General features: G+C 35.7%; 2 protein-coding genes across 3 annotated transcripts; both read right to left on the reverse strand.

The window, feature by feature from the left end:
- Nucleotides 1-1,443: 1,443 nt before the first annotated feature.
- Nucleotides 1,444-3,258, reverse strand: LOC123565087 (uncharacterized). Its single transcript, XM_045359096.2, has 3 exons — nucleotides 3,072-3,258; nucleotides 2,654-2,785; nucleotides 1,444-2,288 (listed from the first exon to the last, which is right to left on the reverse strand). Exons 1-3 carry the CDS (start codon nucleotides 3,256-3,258, stop codon nucleotides 1,444-1,446), a joined length of 1,164 nt encoding a protein of 387 aa, XP_045215031.2.
- On the reverse strand, nucleotides 3,126-9,263 carry LOC123562513 (uncharacterized). Of its 2 annotated transcripts, none has more exons than XM_053528200.1 (8): nucleotides 8,576-9,263; nucleotides 7,094-7,274; nucleotides 6,686-6,790; nucleotides 5,926-6,060; nucleotides 5,266-5,447; nucleotides 4,754-5,054; nucleotides 3,596-3,673; nucleotides 3,126-3,264 (listed from the first exon to the last, which is right to left on the reverse strand). In XM_053528200.1, exons 1-7 carry the CDS (start codon nucleotides 9,015-9,017, stop codon nucleotides 3,670-3,672), a joined length of 1,350 nt encoding a protein of 449 aa, XP_053384175.1. In that variant the 5' UTR covers nucleotides 9,018-9,263; the 3' UTR covers nucleotides 3,126-3,264; nucleotides 3,596-3,669. The 2 variants fall into 2 exon arrangements, with proteins under 2 accessions (XP_053384175.1, XP_045211082.2); XM_045355147.2 differs by having other exon boundaries at nucleotides 8,570-9,260.
- Between the last annotated feature and the right edge of the window lie 8,508 nt (nucleotides 9,264-17,771).

Consider the following 17,771-nt stretch of genomic DNA (forward strand, 5'->3'; position numbering starts at 1 on the left):
TAAAAATCTTCATTTCCTGTTGACATTGTAAGAGATCCTGGTCATCAGTGTCTTTGAAAAATTAGTGTGAATTTTGCCTATTAGAACTTCATAAAGAAGTTGTGTTTCAATGATACTGCAACAAGTTACATTCTTTGGACTGAATTGAACATTATGTCTTGTAAATTACATGTTTCTGATAAAATAGAGAAAGTCCTGACTGAAAACAAAAACCGAAATATTTTTTCCACAGCTGGAAAAATACTGAGCCAACTTCAGGCAAGTACAATGAATTTTGACCTTTTCTAAAGACAGAAAAATTCCTGAGTTTAGTACATGCATAATTATATATGATTATTTCACTGATAATCAGTGCAGATTAGAATTTCCTGTCTAAATGAAATGGTTACCTGTTTAGGGGGCAACGAGGCTCTGCCGAGTTAACACATATACAGTTAACCGAGAGCCGGATATTCCTATCAACATCGACAACCAGTGATAGAATCTTTTTCTTGCATACCATATTCAAATAATAATAATAAAAAACAAGAGCTGTCTCCATAGGATGACACATGCCCCCGATGGCACTTTGAATGAACAGTTATGGCCGATGTTAGAGTTTAGGACCTTTGACCTACGGACCTGGGTCTTTCGCGCGACACGTCGTCTTACTGTGGTACACATTCATGCCAAGTTATTTGAAAATCCATCCATCGATGACAAAGATATGGACCGGACACGAATGCACATCATGAAAAATGACCTTTAACGTCTAAGTGTGACCTTGACCTTTGAGCTACGGACCTGGGTCTTTCGCGCTACACGTCGTCTTACTGTGGTACACATTCATGCCAAGTTATTTGAAAATCCATCCATCAATGACAAAGATATGGACCGGACACGAAAATTGCGGACACACTAACAGACTGACAGACCGACAGATGGTTCAAAAACTATATGCCTCCCTTTGGGGGCATAAAAAATGAATCAAATGACTTTCTTTTTAGAACTAGTTCTGTATAGTAGCTAGTTCTGTATAGTAGTGTATTCATACAAAGTAAGTGAAACCAACATCCATAAACAGGAAAGACATCACAACATTTCGAAGACAAGTAACAAGATCTAGTTCCAGTTTTATTTTATCAGTTTCTGCCTAACTTTCTGTATTTTTTGATAAAATAGTGTTTCTTGAATTGAGAAATATACATCAGTCATAGCACAACAGTCGTCTGACACCCCGAGGTGCAGGATAGAATTTCCATCACCAGCAAAAATACCGGAAATCTTGGTCTTGTATGCAAGAAAATTACATATTTGGCAGCATATATTTGTTTTCCATAAAAGACTAAATCTTGCTTTTTATACACCAAGTAAAAATCATAATCAAAATGCAAATACTTCACAAATATACTAATCAGCATGTCATCAATGATGATTCAATTAATGTACTTTCTGAATCACAGATTATTCATACAAGTACCTATGTCTATGAAGGTACATTTGATAAAAATACTGACAAAACTTGGGAACAGTTTCCTCCAGAACTTTTTTTGAGTTTGTTACTCTCGGTAAGCCATCGCAGTTTACAGCTGTAAATGTATCTCTAAGTCCATCTTCACCTGATCGCCTAATATAAACTTTCAGATGTTCAACATTCAAACCAGAGCCAGCAATGTTTTCTGCTGTAGGACGTTTGCATATCCCCTTGCTTATTAATGGATCAAAGGAGCGCAGATTTTTCGATTTTTCACAATTGAACAGTAAAGAATTTTTCACAGCCACAGGAGAAAAACTGAAGTTTAGGAGATCAGACACTTCACATAGTTTTAGAAGATGTCCAAGAGCCTCAACATCAGCCTCTGCATTGTGGGCATTGTATGTCATACCAAGATGTTGTCGTGCAAGGTGTTCCTGTTTTAATGACTCTCCAGGGTACTTCTTTCTAAACACAGACAAACTATCGACAAAGCCAAATACTGATTTGAAAAAGACATCTGTGGTTTTGGTTTTCTGTACAGCTGTCATGAGAATTGGAAAGTCAAATCTCCTTCCGTTATGAGCAATGAGAAACACATTGGAAAACTGGTCAAGCCACCTGCACAGTTTCTCAATAGCAGACTGAATATGAATAGACTCTACCAGATTTCCATTCACAACTATATCGCCGTTGTCATCAACACATATTCCAGTTACCCTTTGGGCTTCAGATGTAACTGCCATCTTTGGTTTTGTGTAAACTGCAAACTGGGCACCAGACTTTACCTCCACTGCTGCCAGCTGTGTGATGTGTGGCATAACAGAACCACGTACTGAAGCAAACAATGTGAATGATCGGTACAGAAAACTTGAAGAATTAATTTATCGAGGAGATTTGTTTGGTACAGTGTAAGATCCGAATTTTTCAGTGAGTGAACACCAGACGCAATATTTGCACAGTAGTGTAACCACAAGATTTAATGTACACCAGTGAAATATTTCTTATCTTGCATGTAAAACAAACAGTTTTCTTTTTTCTGTTTAAAATTGTCTTTCCAGTGATAGAAAATATTGTGATAAACAAAAAGAAGGTATATGTATTTGTTAGAGTATTGCAATACTGACCAGCAGACTGAATTTAGAATAATATTGACAAGAAACAGAAAGTGCTGTATCTGTTTAAAATTTTTGTTCTTACTCAGGTCTGTAGTTTCCAGGTCTATGGCTATGATTGTAGGTTGTCCACTTTCAACTTTCACGGGTTTGAAATTGCCACGCGGGACAGCATCTGGAAGTTTCTCAATATCAACACTGGAGGAATGGCTAACTTCTGCAATGCACAATATAATTTCAACAAAAACCTTAACCACAATATTTAAATCTACAATGCAGCATTTTAAAAAAGTCTAAGACTCATGTACAATTTTACTTTTTTGGAGCACATGCTATCTGGTATTGCAACAGACAATGAATAACTTGTCGAACTTGGTTATCACATAATACACTTACATGCACATAGACAGGGATTCAAACCCAGGTCGCCTCTTTGAGAAATAATTACACAGTATGATACAAGCAAACTTATTTCAGTTATTTTACCAAGATAAAAAACTTACCAGATTGATATGAAACACCTTCTAAGGCTTCAAGAGCTCCCTGGTTAATCGAACGCTCCTGTTTCAGAACAAGTCTGCGCCTTTTAACTGATGGAAGTTGTTGGCGTTGCTGCTTCTGTAGACGTCGCTTGAGACATTTATCTGCGTACTTTATGGTATGACTTCCAGGTGACAATCCAAGGTTCATATTGGTCTGAAAATTTAAATACATATATGTGTTTTCTTTTCCATGGTTTATATCTTTACTAGTGCATTGTAATAATACAGTAATGTATAATGTAATTGGAAAGCTAGGTGATTGCTTAATTTAAACATATAAAAGCCTTTATAAACAAGGGCTGGCTGTAAGACAATAGGCTCAACTTTTCTCAGTGCTCGACTTTGATCTTTGCCAATAACCGACGCGAGTGCAACAGCTCTAGTTTTTCTTCGAAAAGCAGAGCAAACAATGTAATCTTGTTATCACTTATATTAAAAGTATTAATATCATGAGCAAGTAATAAACCCAAAAAATATCAACATACCATAACATCTGTAGAACTGCAACCAAAGTGGCCTAGTACCGAAGATCAACTGTGTAACAGAAAACGAACAGCAGTCAACTGTTGAACAGAAACAATGTAAACTTTGAACAAGCTAAAAAAAACAATTCTTCAGTTGTCGTGAAATATAATAAACTGGTTTTATCACATGTTTGACGTCGCGGGAGTGTAATGAAGCGATTAAATAAAAATGATAATACACTAGTGTAATAAAGCTTTGACGTTGACGTCATTTATAGTAAAAGTGACGTCGGTCAAACTGTTTTGTTTATATAGTAAAAGAAAGTCGATTTTTTTTATGTTTCGATAAGAAAGGTTAACATGTGATAAAAAGAATATTACATTTGTGACTTTCCATATTGAATTTATTAAACGAGTTGAATAAAATTGATAAAATGCTCGGCAGAGCCCCGCATTTTATAACTTTATTCAACTGGTTTATAAATTCAATATGAAAAGACAGTTGTGTAATATCCTCTATTTATAAACTAATCAGTTCATGTAACATGGTGGCCATTTAAGTGGAAGAGTGAAATAAAACTTTAACAAAAACTGAAAAATTATGAACAATAACAACAGAACTAAATCAAAACAATAATAAAGTCTTAACAGTTTATATTTTGGAATTACCTCTGGTATATAGTGTCTACCGTCATTAATATAAGAGGCTGTGGCATGCACTCTGTAGTCAAGGGATTTAGAATGTCCATAGTGGTGTGATTTGGGTGCTCGGAGGCTGACTTCTTTGTTGGCATGCTCACACTGCTGACTGGATCCTAAATCAGCATATTGCCGTGCATTTGCTACCAATGGGTCAAATATTTGCTGAAGTTTTTCACGAAGAGTGTCATCCTTCAGTGATCTTTTGTACGGTAGACTTTTGTGTACATACACTTCACCAGGCTTTCGTTTGAATACACAAAACCTCTCATTGCACAATGAATGATCTCCAAACTGGTGGGGAATTAGAGCCTTCAAATTCTCACGTAAAGCCTCACTATCACCCTGATTTCTGGCAAATGCATATTTCAAGCATTTCTCTATATGAATATGACAATCTTACTTAACTTAACATCCTTTTGATTGTGTAAGGCATATAAACGTTTGCCTACATTTTTTACCACATGATTTCTATCGTACCTTTTTTTCATGTCTATGTTCATGTTCTTTTTTAATCTAGCTATCAGGGTGTTATCACCATCGCCTTCAATATACTCGACTGGCGTTCCTTCTGCTGCAAGTTCTGCTACCCCCCTCTCTCCACTGACACTCTCCATCAAACGGGCACTTCCAGTATGATTTCGTACACACTTGTGAGGTCTAACAGGCTGACCGGGCTTATTTCGTCTCCACCAGTTACATGTACCACATGTCCTATGACTTACAACAGACTTCACAACTTTCTTTTCATACTTTGCCTTGCTCATAAAGAACGTGTGTGCTGTGGGGAAAGAGAAGCATTTCATAATTTAGTTAATTAAGACAATTCAGTAAAATTTAAGACTTTCAGTTACACCAAAAACACAAAAAACAACAACAAGAATTTCTGGTGTTATTTAAAATTAATAAACAACACCTTACCACAAGATCTAAATAATACTTATTTACGTATCAGAAATAATTTCTTAATATTACAATGTTGCAATACTTACAGGTTAAACTATCAAAGCCTTTTTTTTGCCAAGCAGTATCAACAGCACAACTCATCCCCTTTCTGGTCTTGCAAGGGAATTTCTTAACCAAACATCTTCTGCTTGAAGAGCCTGTATCTTGGATATGGTGTTTCTTTGTCTTTTTTCTGACAGACTGTGGTATGCCATTTGTTTCTGGAGTTCTAAAGGAAAAGGTTCAGTATAAAATAACATAAAAATTACTGCATCGTGTCTATGGATGTTACAATTTCTCTTTGTAGCAACTTGCAAATTTCCGGTCACAGGGCCGTAAGTGTGTCTGTGTGTGTGGGGGGGGGGGGGGGGGGGGGGGGGGCACCCAGGGAGCTGACCCCTAACAACCTAACCAATTATGGTAATTATCAAAGGAATTTTTTGACAGCGAGTGTATTCATTTAATCTGGGTCTGTTATAAATCGACTGATTTTAAAAATGTGTGTGCCCCCAATCTGAAAATGCTTCCTATAGTCCTGGGTCATTGGAATCTTCACAGCTTCTACTGGTGGAGAATGACCAGACATTAATTACCAAGCTAGAAAGGCAAATAATCATCTTTAATTTTTTACACAAAATAGATATAGTCAATGACAATAAATTGTTTAAAATTCACACAAATACTATATGATATTTAAATCTGTTCACCTGAAGGGATCGTCTGTAACAGGTCTATAGCTCTGAATGTTGTCAGCTGGACCATCATTTCCTTCTTCAGTATCAGACTCAACATCAGTCCAATCTGAATCCCCCTCAACAACTGATGTATCTTGTAACAGTTGACTTGAAAAAAAAAACAAATGTTTCCTCAAATTCAAATTTTATATGTTTTGCACAGTTTGTACAACTTCAGACAATAAAATTACAACTGAAGTCTAGATGCCTATGGGCAACATGTGGAGCCTACCTTTTGACCCATAACTGTGACCTTGACCTCTGAAATATAAACCTAGGGTTTGCACATGACACTGTCTCACTGAGTTAAACATTCATGCCTTCCTCATTGAATGTCAAAATTATCCATCAGATATGATCTGACATGACATCTGACCTCAACTAAGACTTTTACCTTTGAGATACTAGAACCTGGGCTGTGTGCATGACACTGTCTCACTGAGGTTAACATTCACATCAAATATAAACAAGATTGCACCATGCATGCCAAAGTTGTGGTCCGGACAAAAAAATCGGATGGACGGACACACATACACCGAACAGCCATTTAGACAACTATGTACTCATTTCCACAAGCGGACTTAACCAAAAAGGGCAATAGTGATTCTAGTAATGTCCTCAAGTTTAAACTTGGGCATGTGGCATAAAATTTAGATGCAACAAGTTATAGTGTAAAACTGTGATATCTAGATTTTTTTCTTTACTTTAGTACTTTGTGTAAAGTCACACTCACCGAAGGTTTGGTGATTCATCTGGTAGTGGACAAACCCCAAGATCATCCAGTAACATCCCTTCCATTGATTTCCGGGCCTCATATGATTCTTGATGTGCAATGTCTCTGTAATTAATTGAAAAAATATTCCAAGTATGTAATCAATGAGGCAGAAAATCTTTATAACATTTTAGTCACTAATAATACTACAAACTGGGAATATTTGCCCCTACAGACTGCACTCCGATTAAATTAGCATGTAAAGTTAATATCACATGTCAGTGATGGTGAAATGAATATTCTTAATTTGAGAACAATTTTATTTCTTCTTTAAAAAGCCGAATTTTGCAAGTTAAATCTCAGGTTGACATTTCATTCACTGTATCACATTCATTGGCATTTCATATTTATATGATAATCTGCACTTACTCAATTTCTTTCTCAAATGCTTGGAGAGCAGCTTGGTTTGTAGAATGCACAGAATGTGCCTCTATGGCCTCGCCTGCACGTTCCTCCATTTTCTTCAGATTCCTGTTACATATAGGCTTGACATTTAGAGTGGATAATAAATTGTTGACACGGACTGGGCCGCCCAAACTGTCAATCATAGCTGAAAATAAACAATAAAAAATATTGCAAATTCATTCCACAAAACTAGAACATGACTGCAGGCATAAAACAGCAATCAAAGTGAATAAGGACATGCACTGTTATTGCCTATGTGTCTAGTTATTGTACTTTAATTACAAACAATACTTGACTTATTGAAGTAGTAAATTAGATCAACACTGTAACACAGTGAAGATAAGCTTGAATTAAGGTCACACTAGCAATTATCATACACACAGGTAACATTTAGTAATATCATATCTCAATAACAAGACTTTTATTAGCTTTAAACTGGACTATATACTAGTACTTTTTTTGACAGGACTCTTAGTCACTACCAATTATGTATGATTTTTATATTTATAAATGCAATGTTGAGGTTACATTGCCCTACATGTAGCAATCAAGAAATGAGACGTGCCATGAGAAAACCAACATAGTGGGTTTGCGACCAGCATGGATCCAGAACAGCCTGCGCATCCGTGCAGTCTGGTCAGGATCCATGCTGTTCGCTTTCAAAGACTATTGTCATAATTAGAGAAACCATTAGCGACCAGCATGGATCCTGACCAGATTGACGGATACGCTGGCTGGTCTGGATTCATGCTGGTCGCAAACCCACTATGTTGCTTTTCTCATGGCACGGCTCAAATACTCCTGACATGTCTGACCTCTTGTTTTAGTTACACATCAGTTGAAGCTTATACTAAACGTCAAAACAGCATGTATCATCATTCATCATGCTTCTGTTGCATAACAGCGGCCCAAAAGGTGTAGCTGATTTTGGTGGTTGGCCTATAGTATAGGTTTAATGACATTTATAAAAGACATACTGGAATCGAAAAACACAAGCCACATATGTTGCGGTAACAACAGTCTCATTCGGTGATAATGTATGCACGTGCAAAGTGTACTGGTTCAGCACTGGTCTTGTTAGCAAGGGTTTTATGCTACAGTCCAGGATGGCTAAACATTTTTCACCAATGACACAAGACATACTGCTCCCAGCTATTCGAAATGTTTCAAAAGAATGAATGACCTCTTTAAGTTTATTATTTAAAACAGCCAGGCTGCGTGCATTTCATCTGTCCCAAGGAATTTACAGTGTGCATACAAAATATATTAGCTTCTATCGTAGGGCATAGCAAGTGTCGGGATGAAATGGGGTCCTGGGTGTGAGTGGTAGAACCAAAACATTTATCTATCTCTTTATACTGCCTTACACCTCTCACGAGTATTATGGGCAAGTGCTTTAAACATGTTAATGCTATTGATTATTTATTATCTAAAACATACCTGTACCAAGTTTAGTATTGACATCAAAACATGGCATTCCATTTGTTTTCATCCGGTGTACTTTGCCATATGACACTCTGTTGACGAAGTTGCAGTCAGGATTCTGGCAAACCATATATAAATATCCACCAAGCCCCTTTTGCAACTCACCAACCACGTTATAAGCTGTCAACGGCACAGGTCCTAACTTACAAGAGCGACAGTACTTTAAGTTCTTCAACAAAATGTCAAGTTCAATCAAACGTCTGCCTTCCCTCCACCCATCACGGCTAACACTAGCGCCAAGTTCAAAGTGAAAGTTGCTGCAATTTGTAGCTGTGCAGTCACTACCGTTACATAACCCAGTATTTGTGTAATTATGCTCAATAATTACTCGCTTGGATACTTCATTTCTCCTCTTTTTCTCACCAAATTTGCGGTATCTTCCTCGCCCGTCTCGATATTTCATGTTTTCACTTTCATAAGGAATTCCATGTATGACGTCATTCGATGGGAAATCCCGCTATCGATCCGTGAAATATTTTCCAAAAATGGAATTTTTTTATGTTTAAGCATTATTTGACAGATTTTTACCGAGATAAATAATGAATTTTATACGCCTTTTGCAAAAACAACGTTTAATTTCGAAAATATATTTATATTCCGAGTCATGCCGTCCATAGACGAAAGGTTCCGATCACGCCGCGAAAAATAACGACATCGCCCGATTACTGCCGATTCCATTAGGCTCCCGCTACCTTAAATCACTAATCATTTAGGTAACATGATTCGACGGATAACTACGAGATATATTTTCGTTCTTATCCTACAACCGCGTGTCGCCTAATAAGTGCGATGGTAGAATATTTGGATGACAAGACTGAAGGCTAATATGATGATAGGATGAGCGATGGTACGATGGTAGGCTAGCGATATTAATATTGAAGAATAGCGATGGTATGATGTTAGGACTATTTGCATGAAAAGAGTCTATCATAAATATGGCGACTTAAGGGGAAATAAGAAAGGCAGAAAACACATGTCTGCTGAATAATTACAGGAAACAACGTCTTTGAAAACAATGTTATAATTATTATTTTGAAGAATTAAGTGAATGTATTTTCTAAGAGCTGTTAGATTTTGCAGTCGCCGGAATGTTGTTTCTGGTGCATACAAAGCTTAAAATCGTAAAATTTCTTATTATGTCGATTATCGTATCAAAATCAATATATGTAAAGAAAACGTGCATTCCCATAAATATGAGTGTACTTCAGGACATCTCAAGAATGAAAGAATGTTTTGTATGTATATTTTTGTTCCAGCAGACTAGATTTTCAATGATGTTTTCATCGATTGACGCATACACTATGTATAAATTTAAAATAGGGAACCTTATAATACTTAAACTTATACATTGATCCCTTCTACTTAATGGGATTGGGTCCCTTATGACATCATTAAAGGTTTACTTTCAAAGGTAGATTGATGATCAGCAAGATTCGATTTTCCGATATGTATACGTAGTCGACTCCTCCTAAATTGCAAAGCAAACATATGTTTCTTTGCTAATATAACACTTGTTCTACTTCGAATTTATTTAATCGTATAACTTTATGTCTAACAACTGTATACGAGGGGTGTCCATTTAATTCCCGGACGAGCGCTGTAACTTTTGAAGTATTTGATGTTTAGAAATAATAAAACACGCGTATCAAACTTCAATCATATCTGTTAGTATTAATATGCAAAATGTCAATGTGATACGACTATTAGTCGGTAAGAAATAAAAAAAAAAGATACTACCACGGCAACGGTAAGCAGTCCACCTTGACGTCGACACTATAGCGACCAGTGGCCATCACACACCTCTGATTTCTATTCATCCAAGCAGAGAAAGTGTCCCAAAGCCATATGTCATCCAGCGAATCAAGGCTTGCCTCCTGTTTCAGACTTCATCTTCCAACATTATCTGTACTGATGTCGCCTTCCTGTCTCTGACACTCGGCTATATAAAATCTTTGCGAAAAAACCTCTGCAGACAGTAGAAAACTGGCAAAACACTACAAATACTCAAAACTTAACAATAAAATGGTTTCTTCGGTCGATACTTCTTTATGTTAATTATGTACCATTTTACCCGTAAATGAAATAGTTTACAAACAAGCCTCTTTAATTAATGGAACATTAGCCTGAGAGAATATACACCAGTTTATAAACATTCTATTGAACAATATTTATATCCTATTAGGGAGTTTTTCGACGGATATTTAGTATTTCGTCAGGAACTACTTGTACCTAACTTCTCGCAGATTTTTCGTATGACTAAGTAAGTCTTACCACACTCGAATAAATTAATTATCATTCAAACAAAATGGATGTTGTTTAAGTTTGTGGACAGTCAGTTGATGGTCGAACAAACAATGGTTTTATGCTGGGGGAGGGCCGGGTGAATAACAATTACAATTTGGATATCTCGGCATCGCTTGTATTTTAATATTTAATTATTTCTAGCGCACACATTTTCTAAAATGTTATGAGGTTTCACCTTTAAGTTTGGGACGTTTCTAATGCTATCTTAGTGTAAAATGCTTTAGCAGGTCTAATGTTATATCTAAATTTTACTATGTTACTATCATAATTCATACTTTTTAAAAGTTTAATATAAATTTAAAGCTACATATTTGACAAGATATATCGAAACTTGCCCTTTATTTGTAGTTAGTTATCAGTTTCCCCCGTTTTATTTCTTTTTTGGTAAACAAATATATTTCAAAGGATAAAGGTCAGGTTATTTAAAGATATTGATTTTGTTCAGTCCTTTTACAACCAGGCGCTACACAATACTCTTTTAATCGGGTCTAACGAAAGAAATCGGAGAAGTAATGATATGCCTCCTGGAACTAAGCTGTTCTGACATTTTTTCTGTTGCAATAATTCGTCGGGTCTCTAATAATGTTCAGATATTGCTCTGTCTGCTACAACTGGAGGGTGTACTGACTTAAATAATATTATTTTAAACAGCTTTAAGAAGATCTAATGGAAGGATTAAACGCCTTCTAGCAAAGTAATAGCAGACTAGCTTTGACTTTATTTCATAATGAGAGTTAAAACAATGTGAAATAGCCTCTGCGCCGTCTAACACCAGTTCTGCCGAATTCCATTATGATAATACTGAATAGACTTCAAATATTTCCATATAAGTATTTCCGTCAGCATTCTTGTGTTTCCCATATCGTGCCTTCAGTTATCATTGCATGCATAAGGCATTCAGATGTTTGGGGTTATTTTTATGTATATTGTTTTATTTCTTTTGAACAAGGAAGTAATGTAGAGTTTTTTTCCGAATTATCTAGCGTAAAACCAGCGTGGGCTTCCGTTGCCGAGTGGTTCAGGTCACTGATCTCAAATCACTTGCCTCTCACCTAATTTGGTTCAAACAGTATATGAGGCTTTGAATTCGCTATATGAGGAAACCATCAAGTCGGCTTATTAAAGGTCGGCGGCTCTATCAATGTGGCCGCAAATGATAAAATAATGCATGGAGGGGCACCTGAGGTCCTCCTCCACCATCAAAGCTGAAAAATTGCCATATGATCTATAATTGTGTCGTTGCGAATAGGCGTTGCCGTGCTTTGTTGTTGTGTTGTTAACCTTTGAAGAGTGAGTGAGTGAGTTGGGTTTTACGGCGAATCGACACAAAATGGTCATATATCGTCGAGAAGAAGTCACATTGCAAACGCCAACTGTAAAGCATAAACATTGATGTAAAAATGTAAAGCATACCGAAAACATCCATGTAAAATGTAAAGAACACTACGATTAATGTAAAACATATCTAAAAACATCCATGTAAAAGTGTAAAGCATATCTAAAATCAGTTATGTAAAAATGTATTTACGTATGTGTAAAAATATCAGCTGCAAACATAATAATATTGCAAGATGTTTGAAGAGGCTGCGTTTTTGGAACGTTACTTAACGTATCAGATTAACGTATGATTTGTGTATAGTTCACCGTCACTTGAAGAAAAGAAAGATAACGACACAATGGCATTGTTCCAGTTACGAAAACATTGCCGCCTGGCCTTTCTGTATTTAGTTAAACGTTATTTTCAGAAAGTCCGTATTTAACGCAGTATGTGTCAGTTCTAGAATAAGCAGATGTTTGTCGTGTTTGTACGCCAAGTGCGTAAGTTCGCGAAGGTAAACGGCATTCAAGCAATAGTTTTATACGTAGAAGCCATCCGACTTACCTGTTAAGAAACGACACAAAATCTTAAAATTGTTTACCCCGTTCCATGACAATGATACATGTTACAGATCAGGAACACAGAATCGCATGTCATCGCATCGGCTCCGACAGTTAGACCATCCAAATTATTTTCCCATTTTATTTTTTTCAAACTCTAAACAACTGCCTTTTCAAAACTTAATTCGAATGTCCATAGTGCGTATTCATAAAAAGATTGTAAGCATGCAATTTGTTGGGCCAGTCCACAGGAGAAGTGCATAATCTTATACAAGGGAAACATTTTGAGAAATACTAAGAATTCCTCATGCATGCTATATGATTAAGTAAATTGACATTAGCACGTATACAATCAGGAGCAACTATTAATTATAACACCGCATAATGAAATATGATGTTGTCTCCCCAGCCATCATTTATGGTTCTAGAGTATTTTGTATGTTTATGCTAATATATATATTATATTTTTACTGAACTTTCATATGGTAATGAAAATTGTATATCTACATATGCATATGCAATTACAATCTCTCATATGTTTTTATCTAGGATTACATTTTCGTGTAATTTTTACTTTTACTTCGTACCAGGGAATAGTTTGTAAGCAGAGATTAAAAAGCATATTCTTCTGCTATTTTTGTTTGAAATATTTCTATTTTAGTGGACAGCGTACTTTTCAGCAAACTCTAACTGTAAACGTACAGAACGGAAATGGAGATACGAATTTGACAGTAATAGACAAACCGTCTATTCCTTGCTCAGTGTACAACCTTTCCCAGCTTTGGCGATCTAGAGGTCCGTCTGGTTTTTTCTATAATGGGAAATGGAATCTTCGAAATTGCGTCGGTAACTCATGCATACTTGTCAATTTAGGAACTAGTAAGATTATTTTAAAACAAAAATTTACGATGCTTATGTGCAGATGATGATTTTGCAAAACTCTTTACCGCAATTTTCATGTACAAAAAAATGCATATAAATGATCGATATAAATAATGAGAAAACCAACATAGTGCATTTGCGACCAGCAGTCTAGTCAGGATCCACGCTGTCCGCTAACGGTTTCTCTAATTGCAATAGGCTTTGAAAGTGAATAGCATGGATTCTGACCAAACTGCACCGATGCACAGGGTGGTCTCGATATAATGTCAATCTTAAACACTATTTTATCAACATACTATTCATATTTCCAACTGTTCATCAATTTTACCATGTGTAATATTATTAAAGACTGGCATATAATTGATTGATACACTGGTACCTATCTCTAAATTAGATATATATCCATTTGTTCGAAACTGGTTGATATAACATATATTGAATTTATAAAGGGAAATTATTCATCTGTGCTCACAATTCGATCTTATACGCCGTAACAGTTTACTCCAGCAGTGCGGTCTCTGTTGTTCTCCGTAAAACCAAAGTTTCACAAGATGTAGTAAAGCCCGACATATGTACAAAGTATTTGCCAGCAACAGTTTATCCCCAATCCCCCCATCCCCACTCCCCCTCAGGCTTCAGTTTTAGTAAATTTCAACCTGAATGGGAGGTTACTCTCCACTACGGTAAACAGCTGTCAAAAAGTTTCCCTGTCCTTATTTTACCACAGATAGCGGCAATGGAAATCAAAAGCGCTATATTGAGAACGGCTATTATGACTGATTACGCGTCAAAATGTAATATTAACATGTAAAGGACTGTTTTCATGATAATACACGGAGAATCATGTGTATACAATAACTATGTTAGGATGGAAGATTAGTGAAAGTTAATTACACAACAAACATTACACTTTAATGAACAATGTAAAGCAAACAGAGGAACGAATTTTTCTTTTTTATCGCTGAAAAAAGATCTCTCTTTTGGTTTATTCTGATACTTTGCTGGTTATTCATGTTGTTAAAGTGTGACCAATTTACTTTATAAGATTTTCACCGACAAGGAGTAGTTTGTAAATTACTATAAAGAACTGCGTTTACGCATGAATAGAGGAAATGTTTGTAAACAATGTCCACTGTCCCTTCAGTTTTAGAAAGTTTTTGTTTTTATTGAAAACATTATAATAAAATAAACATAAATGAATACGGACATTTTTGCAGTTTAAATAATTGATGCCAGAAATAAAGTTAACAAATGACATATTATTGTTTCTTTTGTTATCCACGAGTATAAAAAAGATGCAAACAAGGGTGCAAATGACAATATCCATAAAACAACAACCTCCAAACAACAACACGTCTCCCGAGCAACCCAAATATATGTGTCCGTAAGATGTTGTTTGTTTGTTTTGGGTTTAATGCCATTTTTCAACAGTATTTCAGTCTGAAGAGGTTACATTGTCTTTATATACATATGTCTTCCTTTATGTCATTTTTAGTAATCTACACACATAGAATTGAAATTGTAGTATTTGCAATAATTAAGTTCGTATGTTAATTAAATTGTACAAGTAGCAGATATGTTTTATCATAAACTTTCGATTTTTTTTTCAATTGAGTTGTTTGGTATGCCAATTTGATTTAATAGAGTATCATTAATTAATTGCAATTGGATGCAATTCTTGTTTCAGCTCTCTACTAGTGTATATGAATTATGTTATCATTATACTTCGCAGCTTTCGATGAGAATCTTTATGCGACGTGTCTGAGGAACCGACATCTATATTTGTTTGGCGATTCTACAACCAGACAATGGTACCGGTCCGTCATAAATCGCTTTAAATGCAAACCTATTACAGAAAAATGGCGGTATGAAAAATGGTATAGAGAGTCGGAGTGCTACAATAAACCAATTAATTTCAAAGCAGGATGGTATCCGCACGCTTTACCATTATTTACTGGTGATTCATGGGAAGATGTGCGCTACCGGGTATATTCCATTTCTCGACGTTTAGACAATATACCAAGAAATGAACACGCTATTGTAGTTATACATTTATACATACATATGCTATTATATCATCATAGCGTTTTTAAACAAAGAATAAAAATCATTCGTAAAAGTGTCGGAATATTTTTAAAAAATAATAAGTTTTCTATAGTTATGATAAAAGGACCACACACCTTTGACTTAAAACGTGACGTATTTGGACCAAATGACTATATTGGATATCTGTACAGCATGATTACTTATGACGTCTTTAAAGATTTACAAGACCAAGTTGTTTTGATGAATAATAGAGACATAACTATAGCTCAGCAGTTCAAAGGAAATGTACACCCGCCAGAAAACATCGTAAATGCTATGATAGACCAAATGCTAAGTTATGTTTGCAAGCAGTGAACGTTATACTCATTCAAAACTTTATGTAAATATCTGGAAGAGAAAAAAGTGGATTTTATTTGCAGGTAGTTTTTATTTGTATGTTAAGAACAGAAATGAAACTAATAAGTTTTGAGCTCAGACGGTTTTGGTGCCAATGAGGATAGGTTAAGGGTAGAATTTGGATTATGGGTATACCATTTTATACAGTTTGAGACTGTGTCAAAATATGTATAAAGTGAAATAAAGTTAGATACACTTTTGGGATTTTCGCCTGTAGTATAAAATATACGTACAATATCCTACTAAAATGTCGGTACAGAACCTTCAGTGTTTACCCAGGCAATACAGTGACAATTGTTTCATTTATATATAAGCCAACAGCTTCTGCAGCATTAGTTTAACACAAATATTCTAATTTAAATATACAGAGCAGCGTAATAATACATGGATGTTGAAACTAATTAGATAACAGTCATAAATGATAGTGCAAGAAATGTGTGCACCTTCAGTGAAAAGCATGAAACTTGTAGTAGATGAATATTAAAACGCTTCATTTAAGCCTGGGAAACAGTTTGTGGAAATCCAATATAGCTGCAAAAAACCAATGTTGGTCGCCATATTTTTATTTTTGGAAAGAAATGGCAGAACAAGTGTGTGTATTGTGCAAAAGAGCTTTAACATTTGAAACAGTATGGAATATTATACTACACCTCGAATATTTCTGTGATTTCGGCTTGCTACAATAAACCAATTTCATAGGTGGGCCGGTGGTCTAGTGGTAACACGATTGACTGTCAATTTAGAGGTCCGGGGTTCAAATCCCGGTCCAGGAACTGGAAATTTCTGAGATGCTCTTGAGTGTCTCCCACCTAATTAGACGCCTGTACTGGTTCTTCCCAGGAAAGACGGCTTTGCTTGTATCGGTGCTATACACCGGGCACGTTAAAGAACCAGACTGTTTGTTCGAAACAAGCTGGGCTAAGTTAGCCGGACACGTCTGTACCTAAAAAGTTCTCTCTGTCTGTTCTGGGGGCTTTATCTCACTCTGTCCCTCTGGTCAGATCGCTCTGTGTCTGTACTAGTAGAGGATGATTTCGCTCCCTGTGTGGCTTCAGTATAATGTAAAGCGCCTTTGAACGTGTTTATTATGAAAAGGGCGCTATATAAATCTGGTATAATAATAATAGCAATAATTAATATTAAAAAAAATTATGGTGGCCGAAATCAAAGATAGCCGCCACAAATAATCAATTGTTTAAAAATGGCGAAGTAATTTGTGTACATACCGTTAAAAGGATGTACATTGGAAAAGTAATATATAAAATACATTACCTTACATAATCCAGACAACAATGATTATCAAGATAAAATCCATTATGGCAATCTTGTTCCAAGATGACCGCACTATGAATCGATTTATGGTTTCACTACTGAATTTGATTGTTTTCTTTTTAAAGTAACAAAGCCAAATTGTATATATTGTCCAAACTGAAAATGACCCAAAGCTCAGAAATAGATTTAAAAACCTTTCAAATAAGCAAAATATTCTTTTACCAACTTTTATGCGAAAGTTCTGTTAATATGAATTAATGTTTTGGATTACCCAGAAAGGCTGCGATTCCCTCAGATATGTATATTATAGGTACCTGTCAGATCAGTAATGTAAATGATAGTGTATAATCATGCATAATGTAAAATGGAAACCTGATGT

The sequence above is a fragment of the Mercenaria mercenaria genome, chromosome 2 (assembly GCF_021730395.1).
Source record: "Mercenaria mercenaria strain notata chromosome 2, MADL_Memer_1, whole genome shotgun sequence".
NCBI lineage: Eukaryota > Metazoa > Mollusca > Bivalvia > Venerida > Veneridae > Mercenaria > Mercenaria mercenaria.